At 42.6% G+C, this 12029-nt stretch overlaps 1 protein-coding gene across 1 annotated transcript; it reads right to left on the reverse strand.

Moving 5' to 3' along the window:
* Positions 1-3642: 3642 nt before the first annotated feature.
* LOC147850911 (jasmonoyl--L-amino acid synthetase JAR4-like) lies at positions 3643-6274 on the reverse strand. Its single transcript, XM_087335403.1, has 2 exons — positions 5628-6274; positions 3643-5444 (listed from the first exon to the last, which is right to left on the reverse strand). The coding sequence occupies exons 1-2, from the start codon at positions 6149-6151 to the stop codon at positions 3902-3904; spliced, it is 2067 nt and encodes a 688-aa protein (XP_087191529.1). The 5' UTR covers positions 6152-6274; the 3' UTR covers positions 3643-3901.
* Between the last annotated feature and the right edge of the window lie 5755 nt (positions 6275-12029).

Consider the following 12029-nt stretch of genomic DNA (forward strand, 5'->3'; position numbering starts at 1 on the left):
CACCCACTAATCAAGAACGAATCCCTACTACGCAACCAGAATGAAGTAGAACACAAGAGGAAAATACGACATCCTCACCACCCCATCCTAAAGAAAAGAGTTGGTTAGCTTCGCAACAAGCTGACAGAGAACAACAAAACTAGGAAACAAGCCGACCGAGAAAAAAGAATTGTTTTGGAAAGAAGCAGTCGACCGGCCAAGAGCAACAAGGAGAAGGAACAACAACTAATGTCGAATCAATCGACTATGTTCAGAGGGGTACTATGGAAAAAGGCAAAGCATTGGAAATATCCCCAAATGAAGTGTTAGCTATACCCGACATACCACCACCAAGTCATGAAATAACGACCATATTATGATTTGGCACATCTTACGAGCTTGTGGATTGGTTAACTAAACACTTGTAATTCACTTCGTATCAATTGGCGCAGGAACACAAGGACCGGGAAATGATCCAATGCGCACTATTAGGCGAAACAGAGCCTAAGGACGAGCAAGAGCTGTAGAGAATCGGCTGACAACAGGATCTCAGGAATAAAGGGGCGGCTATTCAAATGCCTCCTATGCATATAGCTTTGGTCATAACAGATAAAGGGATAGACTCTAACATGTATCGATGTGTACGGTTTCCCTGTTCCGCAAAAAGTATGGTTTTGTAGTTAGGTGCAAAATCTATCGTATAATGTGTGAAGCGTGAGCCTGCACATTTGTTCCTTGTCATGACACATTGGCATTGCAAAAAGGCCTCATTTATAGAGGAATCTAGTGATGCATCATGAAGCAAGTGTCTCAAATCCCATCTACCAAACCATTTTTCATTATCTTGCATCCAACCGGAACACAAAATTTTGCTTTTATGCGTCTTTTGGATCTTTTTGCTTGCTTCCCATGCAAATCTAGGAAGTCGATGTGAGGGACTTTTTTGAGCCTTAAGCATGTATTCAACAACCCTTTCCATGGCCATGATCTCAATGGGAAGCGAGCCAGTCTCAAGGAGGAGGAGGGTGTAGGGCGTTTGTTTCTTAACTTGTAGAAACTTTGTAAGAAAATATCTATGGACCTTTTCAAACTCTTTCCACGTAGATTTTGGGATGCTATGGCCCCATACTTCCACCCCATAGAGAAGGACCGATGTCACCAAAGTGTCGAAAAGATATTTCTTGAGGACCAACACTTAATATCTCCAAGATTGCATGTGTTGTCAAATGCATAGTATGCTCGCTTACCCGCCTCTAAGCGGTGTGTAGCACATTCATTCCATCTATCATTTGCAAGAACTTCAGGGCCAAGATATTTGAAGCTTTTCACATATTCAAGTGGCTCACTATTGTACATAATGCATGGTTTATCTCTTCTTCTTTTTCACAAGCATAATCTTTGTTTTAGAGCTATTGACAATTAATTTACGATGCATGCAAAAAATTTCCAATGACTTCATAAGATTTTGTGCATTTCCTAAAGTATTTGCAAAAAACACTACATCATCTGCATATAGCAAAAGCATAATCACAACATTCCTAATGACAACTTCTTCAACACATTCTTCCTGTGCAAACTTGGTAACCATTTCTTCCAATTCATCAATGCATAGACCAAATAGTGTTGGTAAGAGTGGGCATCCTTGCTTAACACCAATAGTGCTATTGAAAAAATTTGAAAGTCTATATCTCATACACACACAACATATAACCTTCTCATAAATTCGAGAAATTGCAAGCATATATTCACTTGGCACTTCAAGTTCTTCCATTCACCTCCAAAGATGCTCACGAGGTACCATATCAAAAGCTTTCTTGAAGTCTACAAAGCAACAATATAAACCTTTACATTTAAGGTGACTTTCCTCTATTAATACTCAAAGGGTGAAAAGGTGATCAATGGTATTATGGTGTTTTCGAAAGCCAGCTTGTCCATAAGCTCTCTTACCATTTTTGTCAGCAAATACACTTATCTTTGATTCATTATACATCCAAATAATTTTGCCATTAATGAGGCAACCATCATGGTACGATAGTTGTTTACATTGTTTACATCTCCACCTTTATGTAAAGGTTTGATCCAATTTGTAGTCCAATTATACGGCATACCATGTTGCAATGCATCATTAAACATATCACTTATCCATACATATGTTTCCTTTCACGTCCATTTGAGCATTTTAGCCTTTATACATTGAAGATCACTTGCCTTTCGAGAGGCCAATTTCTTAAGTCCTATGCATAAAAGAAAGGAGACATATGTGAAAGAGAACCATAACAAATCATCTTTCCGGCAAGAGATAATTCATATAAATTCATACAATGCATAGACAAGTCATGAAGAGTTAAGTCACCATAACTCTCAACATGTTTCCCCTTTAGATTTCCCCAAAATTTATCACATGCATATGCTTTCTCTTGCGTTTGGATAAATTGTTGAGTAACTTCCCATATTGTTCTCTTTCTCTGAATAAGCCATTTATACTCATCCAAATGCTTTTGGTAATTTTCTTTATCCTTAACTATATCCAAAACCATAAGGCACTTTCGAGCTTCACGACATTTTTTATCAAACCATTTTTTCCTAAATTTCTTGGTGCATTTCCCCTTATCAAAACTACAACGCATGTACCATAACAGGATCCCAATTCCCATTGGGTTGGGGGCAACGATTGCATATAATGGAAGCCCGAATTGGTTTGTTTTAAATGTCAAGTTGATTGCCCAAGAGTTGTTTAGGGTCAACCGCTCACACATTTCCAACATCCATTGTTTAGTCCATTGTTTAGGGTCCACCGCTCACACACATCAAATAGGTCATCTTTGCAACAACTTATGACATTGGGGTGTGCTGGCAAATGGTACACATCTTCTTCATCTTCTTCTTCTTCAAAGAAAACCCCTTCTTTCAACCTCACAATGCATTACTTGGCCTTCATTGATTGATCTTGAGTTGCAACATGCTTTGAGAATGCTTATAAATGTAACAATATTAAGGAAGATACCATTACATTGCATCTTTTCAAAGCATTCAACTGCTTCTTCAGATTTTCCATATGTAACTTCTCACCCATTCTTCTCAACATAGAGCTACAATTCTCAAGCTTAGATCTTCTTTGACCCATTTGATTCATTTCCTCTTCTTTCCTTTTTAAGGCCTCAATGCATCTAAGAAGAGAATTTTTAGATCTTCTCAGGTAAGGTTCATAACCAATTGTATGTGGTGAGAAGCTATGTATAACTATATTTGAGTGTATATTTACTTTATAGAGTGTATTTTTTTGGACATAGGGGTAGTTTGGTAAATTTGAAACTTCCAAGGGCATTCTGGTAAATAGACAAACTTCCAGGGGTATCCTGGTACTTTTCCCTTAAAATTATTCAGAGTACCATCATTGGAGCTGAAATGTGATAAGCAATCTTGTACAAATCTAGCGCGAAATCCAAAGATGAGCGACAATATTTGACATGTCTCCTTTAAGAATCATTTCTTACGAGACTTAATCGAGGATAAAAAGATAGAATTAAAGTTCACACCATCAACCTCGATGTGGGCCGATTTTAAGACAAAAGCACAACATATTGTATTGCAAGGAAATAGGATCTCTAAATATTTCTAAATTCAAAGAATAAAGCATGATGCTTTGATTATTTGATTAGGTGGGAGTGTTAAATTAGAGAATAATAAACAATAATGTATATGGTCTCTCATCTAGGAGACACGTGAAGAGACATAGTGTCTCATGGGAAAGCCCACGGTTGGCAACTACTTGTTGTATCGTTGTACATTTTGTTTCATTAGAATCGAATCAATACGTTAAGTCTATACAAATCTGTTACACTATATTCTATTCCTATACTTCTACATTTTAATATGTACATCATCATATGTCTTCATTAATCCTAAAAGAATTTGATGGAGGTTATGCATGGGTGGTTGGGCTGAAGAGGTTGGCGATGGCCGAGGAGCGGAGCACAGAGAGGGCATCGGGTGACACAAGGCAGCGTGGAGTTTTGTACTGTGTGATCGTGGCGCCACTCAACATGAAGCGGTCTACGAGGCGCGAGAAAGTGCCGCGTTGCACAATGCACAACTCCAAGGCACCGATTGTCCCCATTTTCCTTGACGTGACATACCCTGCCTCCACAAATGAGCGGTCCATCAATGCGGCGCAATCCGCCAACACGTCTGCTTGCGATATGACCCGTTGAGCTCCCATAATTGCCAGCTCGTGGTGGCTCGTGCCGTCGTATGCATGCACCTTCTTAGATGATTTTGCACATTTGTCCGCCTCGGTCGGCACTACTTCGGGCTCTCCTCCTTGAACCTCCCAGAAGACCACGTAGTGACCCGGCGTGGTCGTTCTGTCCGCGTAGCTCGTATAGTCCACCAGCTCCATGGTGCTCCTGCTCGCCTCCGCCAACTGCTTCGCCGCCCGGTCCACGACAGCTTTCAGGTCTTTCTCGGTGATCTTGTCGATGTTGAGACTGAGCATCACATTCTTCCGACAAACATACGCCACTTGTGGAGCATTGTTATAGAACCCGGTGACTCGCATGATGTCACCGAGACGGTACCTGTAGAGTCCCCAAGCCGTGGTCATGACGATTTCGTATTCTTGCCCAACTTTCACGTCGGTAAGTCCGACTGGCACTCCTTCGTCGTATGCCGCCAGGGCTGCACCCCCGCCATTCGACATGTCGTTGATATGAGTGGATCGCGTCCTGCTCAAGGGAATGAACTCGAAGAATGCGAGCGTGGGCAAGATTGTGAAGGAGACATCGGTAGGTGTCGAAGTCGGGCCAATATTGACACCGATCCAGCCTTCAGTGGCGGCGTAGTCAGCGGACACGAGGGGTACGGCCCCGCCCGTGTAAAACTCGAGCTTCTCGACATACACCTCCATGGCACCGGTGAGGATGGACAGCACGTACTTGCAGCGCGGCCACAGGATGCGTACCGCGCCCTTCCAAGCACCGCCGGAGCCGAGAGCACGTTTCGAGGTCAAGCTGCGGCACTTGCTGGCGATCAAGTCCGCGAGCACGGGATTCGGTTTACGGAGGAGGATGTGGTCTTCCATAGCCGCCCGGAGGGTCGGGTCGGTGATCTTCTCGTTGAGCTCACCGGTGCGGATATCGTGGCAAAGGCTGCGCCACTCGGTCTCGAGTGTCCGGAGGGCTTCCACGAGTGTGAACGCGAAGGGGGCGCTGAGGACTTGGACCTCGTGCGCGTGGAAGAGGCCACACAGGAGGTGGCAGTACATGGATTGCCGGCAGTCGGGTGCGAGGATCACGTCTTGGGGACTACACGATTGGAAACCGCTCTTTTGCTGCCTCATCCGGAATGCATCGGCACGGATCATGTGAGTGGTCGCAGTCCCGGCCTTCAAGCCGCCTTTGGTTGTCGAGAATTTCCCGCAGAAGAGGAATTCCAGGATCCGGGATCCTCCGTCCACCGGATAAATCCTGCAGATCACATCACAGATCACACCATTAATATCTGATGAATTGAATTAGGCATTTTGAAATAGTTTTGAAACAGCAGTGAGTGAGTGAGTGAGTAGTTAATCAGGTACCGGTGCAGGTACTAAAGATTGGTTTTTAAACTTAATTTAACAAAAAAAAGTAATGATTGGAACAGGAGCTCACCCTTCTCGAAATGCTGCAGCAATGCTGGCTACCTCCAGAGTTCCTTCCTTGAGTCCTTCGTGATACAGAAGATACTTGGCTCTGGTATCAGTCGTGCCAGAGCTCAGACACAGGCCTTGGACAGGGGCTGCCGTGAGGAGGCCCCCTGGTGGCGATCCTTGGTTCCCATGCTCCGCGATCCTTTCAATGAATGGCATGATATCGGGGTGAGTAATGAGAGGAACGGTCTTCTTGAATCCATCAATGTAATCGGTGGCGCCGCCGCCTACTACTTCAGATGCTGAGCCGATCGATGATGATGATAATGCTTCGATCCCTTGGAATTGTTGCAGATATTCGCAGCACGCATTGTCTCGGATGATGGAGCGGAGCAAATCCGATTGAATCTCGGCTGCGTTCCTCGTGATATCTTCGAATCGATCGAGGACGGGCTGGAATCGATTGGTCTTATGGAATGGCGAGACGGGATCCGAATGAGAATTGGGAGAGAAAGAAGAAGAAGAAGAAAGTGGGCGGCCCGGCATGGTGATGAAGGCGATTTGGGAATTTCGATCGTCGATTGCGATTCAAAAGTGATGAGGAAGGCGATCAGGAGATCAAATGAGGTTACAATGAGAGGCCGATTTGGGGCTTGATTGAGTGAGTGAGTGAGTTGAGTGATGAGCATTAGCCACTCTGATTTGATCTGATCTGCTGCTACTGTATTTATAGGCGGGCGGAACTCCTTTCCTTTTCCTTTTCCTTTTCCTTTCCCGCGTTGTCACCATCACTTCTTACTTCTTACTTTCTTTTCTGCGTTGTGCTGCAGTGTTTGGGGGGAACTAACCGTCAACGCCCTTCTTTCCTCCTCAAAAGCGTTTGTGTTGGCCAGTTCCACCTTCCTTTCTTTCTTCATCAAAAACCCACTCTCTCTCTCTCTCTCTCTCTTTGTCGCCTCTACATTCTTTTTCCCCCTTTATATACATATCAATATGTATTTGTATCATGTATGTATAGTGAGTGCTAAAGCTACATATATCAATATGTCTTATACATTATGATATATGTACATACATATGTATTATTAGCTTTGTACTTGCCACCCTCTCGCCAACAAGCAAGGTGTGCGCGCGAACTCAATCCTTAGCTACACTTGTCCCTCTAACTTTATCTTCAAATAATTAGGCCTGCGTAATGTCAAAGAATTGATAATAGAATTTAGAGGCAATCAACCTTTGACTAGACTTCACTTAAACCTATTGTGGATTCCATGCTCCTTCTATGCCACCTAGATGAGCATAGACTCACACTATGAAGTAATGTAAAACGTTTCTACTAAGAAATCATAATGTATGGATTTGAATGCAGTCTCCATTGAAGGCATAGCTAGTTGTCGAAAAACTAAAAATGGCTTAAAAGCGACTCGCATGTACATAGTCTCACATTGTGCATGGACCTTAATCTTGCTCCTACATCTTTGGTTACTGTTAAGAATCTCTCACTAATCAATAAACCAAATAAAAGTAAAAGAAAGGTGAATATATATATTGGATAGAAGAACCCAATCCTACCAATCATCGTTGGGCTATGACCAAGACATAACCAACCTACCGTCGACGTTCCATATCGACTAATATTAGGATGACGAGTACCTTGGAAGAGGTAACACAATCGTCATGAAGAACGCCTAGCTCATACCACTAGTGTCTCAAGATTTCAGCCTTCCAATGTAATGTGTTTTATGAGGATAGTTAGATCTCACATCTATTCTTCTTCTTAGGCCCCTTGAATAGACGTGCTTTTCTAAAAGACTCTCATTCATGGTTTGTCAAGATCATGATAATCCATACACCTATCATTCTCTTTATCTAATCATATTAGTCCCTTTCTAACATTTGTGAATATAGCCTTCACTTATGTTCTGTAAATATTAGTACCTACTCTTAACTACATAATAGTTAGCAACTAATCATCATTTAAAATTTGTGATTTTGATGGAAATATCTTAATTTCATATTTTTCGTATAATCCATCATTTTCAATCCATTGGAGTCTTGCATTTGTTTTACTAATATATATACTCGCATGCTACCTCAAGCAAGTGAAGTATGATTAATTTTAGGAGTACTACTAGTCGTGATTTTCTCTAAATATTGAATGAGTGTAACAAGAAATCATTTTAAAATAAGTGCTACAAACCGAAAATAATATAGACATCCAAGGAAAAGAAAAGAAAGAAATGATATATCAGCACCACTAATCAAGAAATTCGAAAGTTTGGGCATTATCACAAGATCGTTGAAACTTCCAATAGTCAAGTTTTCTAATTTCCTAGGACACAATAAAGTTGGGACAAATTTTGGTATTTTTTACCAAATTTCTGGCATTTCGACAAGTTAGTTTGACACATGTTTGCTTTGTAGATTTCCAACCCTTGATTAAAAGTGTTGGAAATTCATACACTTTTTACAATTTCAAAACTTCCCATAGGAAACGAAGCTTAGGAAAATTCTGTCATCAATGAAGTGTTGAAACTTTTTACGAGGCACAAGCACCATATCGCATTGGAGATTATCACCCACCAAAATGACCAAATAAACCTTCATGTGCAAAAGTGTAAGGTGGAAAGTATTGCCTCTACAGTCAATATGGATAGGAGGTATTCATCATTGATTTGTTACACGTGTGCATTTTATGTGTTTAAGGTCAAGTTAGTCTCGGATTATTGTATTGTTCATACCTCTCCCCCATATGTACATGTCCCCATTTAACTGGTATTCCTTTGTATATGAAGAATGTGTAAAATTTTGCCTAGAACCTAGGCTAACATATGATGACCTCATACCTAACATATGGGAACTAGTGAAGAATGGTATTAATCCCTTCATGAAGCTACGAAAGCTAATGATAATCTTAATTAAGATGTAATTAATAAAACACATGATCCTAGCCTCTTTCATAGAAAATGTGGCCAATCTAGCATAAGACTCCAATCTAACATTGGTAATGAACACATAAACATGAGCCTTTCTTGAATGATCAATGATGTGATAATCTAACAACCTAATCAAACGTTTTCATTCGATCAAAGATTCTCACCAAGGTGATGATAAAATGAGGTAGTTTGCATATTTATATCTTGAGTCAAAGACCCCTTGATCACCACTTACATGCTTACGTGTGGCAAACCAGGGTAGTTATCCTTCTTGATTTATATATTTATTTATGATAGACTATTCCCATTTGGACCTAAAGCTATGTCCGTAACAAATAATTATTGAATTCATGCCATGAACTTTGAACCCAAGCTTGAACTTGCCCACAACTAAAAATTGTTTGGTTACCATGTCTTAGATATTAAACAATGAATGTCATGGTTGTTCAACCACCGGATTGGACCAAAGACTTTCATGTCTTTATCGATGCGTCGGATATAACAATTGGGAGTGCATTAATGCAATTATTAGAAACCAATTTGTATTGATTGACGGGAACTGGTCGTTCCTTATGCCCAACGCTCGGTCACAACCGAGCTTAGAATGATACACAGAAAACGGGAAATAAAATGCGACACAAAGAAGAGACGAGGTACACAGGAGGTTTACGTGGAAAACCCCAAACTAGGGGAAAAAAAACCACGGCAGCCCACAGGCTACAAACTATCACTATGATGGAATGTACAACCATGAGTTCACTGAGGCACCGACCTCGTGCTCACAAATCTTCGCCACCAGATTGCGGTCAGATGCCGTCGGATCACCGGCTCCATCGCCGGTCCAGTTTTGGTTGGCCAATACCCTTTTCGAGTAGCTAGCCACCTCCAATCTAAGTTCAAGTTACCTTGAACTCTCTATGCTCCACACATAGACACAAAGATAATATCTTTTGCTCCACCTTATATATGATGAGAGCCGTATTTGTCGTGCCTATGTGGGATATCTCACAATTTTCTCTTTTCTTTTCACAAACTTTATACCCTCATATCTTGACATTTAGTTGTCTATTTCTCGTGTAATAAAGTGCATTCGAAACCTCCATCATTTTGTACTTAGATATTAAAAATGTTATCTTCACAATTACTGTATTACGTGATTCATACTCGATTTTGTACGTTTTATGGGATTTTCACACTATTGCCGAAAATCTTCACGACATCCACCCCCACCAAACCGCACGTCCTCCGGTACGTGCCAAGAAGAGAAGAAGTGAGATTTCGGCTACGATGATCAATTAGATTCCTTCATGTCTTCATTTTCATCCGGCCTATTATGTTCATCGTCGAGGTAATCGAGATCAGGATCCTTGTCTTGTCTTTTCTTGAAAAGCTTTACTCTTTTCCCCGCAATGGGTACGGCCAACCTTGATCCGTCTAGTTCCGCAAGGTGGTATGTGGCATTATCGTTGGCACTTGTCACCACATATGGCCCAAACCATCTTCTTGCGAACTTCCTTGTTGTACTATGTTGATTGTCAAGGGTGCTATCGTAAACTAAAACCCAATCCCCTTCTTCAATCTTCTTGGGACGAAGTCGATGCGTGTTGTCGAACCGAACTTTGTTCTTTACTCGGGCTGCCTTCATCATCTTTCGCGCTTTTTCTAAATCTTCAGGTCTTCTTTCAAGTTGCCTTATCCGCGCTGCTAATAACTCTTCTCAGCTCATCTCGTTCCCCCACGGTATCGCTACCCATGAGGCGATCGTCCTTTCGATGGGCATAATCGGCTTTTGTCCATACATAAGCTCCGTCGGCATATACCCTATCACCGAGCTATGTGTCGTTCTATCGGCCCACAAGGCATAGGGTAATAGTCGTGGCCAATTCCCAACTCGACCGTTGCATGCCCGTACGATGGCTTTAACGATAGGTCCATGCCCTCGCTCGATCTTCCCATTTGCTTCCGGATTGTAGGCAGTCGTGAGGGAGAGCTTCACGCCTAGTCTTTCGAAGAGCTCCGTCGCTTCGTGCGCGTCCAACTCCCCTCGGTCGGCCACTATCTTCCCTACACATCCATATCGGCAAACAACATCTTCAAGTAGAAATTTGCAAACGGCTGAAGTCGTCTTATTTGTCAAGGCTCGTCCTTCCACTTGATTTGTCAAGTCTTCCCTTGCCAACGCTAAGTACTTCATTTGTCCCACTCCCATTGGCATCGAGACCAGATCCACCATCCATTTGAAGTGTATGGTGAGTGGGTATGTCGGCTTTAACTCATCACGATGACGTATATTTGAATATACTTGGCAAGTTTCGCATGTGGACACGAAATGGAGTACATCTTTGTACATGCTTGGCCACCAGTACTTCTCCTTCAACTTTTCGAACGTCGCCCATGTTCCTCTATGACCTGCCCAAGCACTCTCGTGGAATTCGGTCATTAGCGTCTCTTGCTCTTCTTTCTTTACCACCACTCGACGTGGTATTCCTGTCCTTCTTTTTGGATGTCGCCAAAGGAATCCTCCCTTCAAGAAGTATCGGTAAGCTTTCTTTCGGATTCGTAGGGCCTCCTCCTTTGTCAACGAAGCATCGGTCGTCAATGTTCTTAGGAATCTACCGATGAGTAACCACTCTCCTTCGTATTCGTTCTCGTTGAAGGCGTGGAGGGTTTGCGTGTCCTGGTCTTCCGCCGACAATCGAGCCATCTTGAAGAAGTCGAGGGCAACATCTTCATCTTCCGAAACCATGTTACTTCCATTTGAAAATCTTGCCCTCGACAGCATGTCAGCCATGGCGTTCTTCTTCCCTGCGATGTGACGAATCTCTGGGTTTAAAGACTTGATGTAGGCGATCCACCTTAGCATAGCAAGATCTGGGGTCGCACATCCCGAGACCATTCCGAGAATTGGGAGACAATTTGTCTCTATTATCACTTCTGACCCGATCAGGTAATCTTTGTCCGTCTTCACTACCGACACAATACCCCAAAGTTCCCGCTTGACTTGGGCATATCTTTGTTGCCGTTCGCTGAGAACCTTTGCTCCGAACCGGACGGCATATCGCGCATTATCTTCACCTTCTTGATTGATGACCCACCCGATTCCGGTTGGGCTCGTATCTACGGTCACGTAAATTGGTTTCCCTTCGGCATAGTCGGCCTTCCTTAGTGCCGGAGCTTCAAGAAGCAGTTTCTTTAATCTTTGCATCGCCTCTGTGTGCTCGTCTCGCCATTCGAACTTTATTCTTTTCTTTAGTAGTCCATATAACGGTCCGGCGACATGAGCGTAGTGAGGAATCCATATATGGTAAAACGCGAATGCTCCAAGGAACCTTCGAACCTCCGTTTGGTTTTCGCATTCTTCTTTCATGTCTTGGATTGCGTTCACTTTGGATGGCGAGGGCTTCCGGCCGTATGCTCCACACAAGTGACCTACCACCAAGATCTCCGGTTGCCCGAATGCGGATTTTTCTCCCGAAAATGTCAAATTC

Source organism: Azolla caroliniana, unplaced genomic scaffold, assembly GCF_043228905.1.
Source record: "Azolla caroliniana isolate FFs.n. ecotype wild unplaced genomic scaffold, voAzoCaro1.0.p SCAF_20, whole genome shotgun sequence".
In the NCBI taxonomy this organism is placed as follows: Eukaryota; Viridiplantae; Streptophyta; class Polypodiopsida; order Salviniales; family Salviniaceae; genus Azolla; species Azolla caroliniana.

Bases quoted from the DNA above. Each gene is read 5' to 3' on its own strand.
- LOC147850911 (XM_087335403.1), bottom strand. From the start codon at position 6,151: ATGCCGGGCCGCCCACTTTCTTCTTCTTCTTCTTTCTCTCCCAATTCT. The intron at 5,445-5,627 runs GTGAGCTCCTGT...TGTGATCTGCAG, and splicing joins GCTGCAGCATTTCGAGAAGG to GATTTATCCGGTGGACGGAG.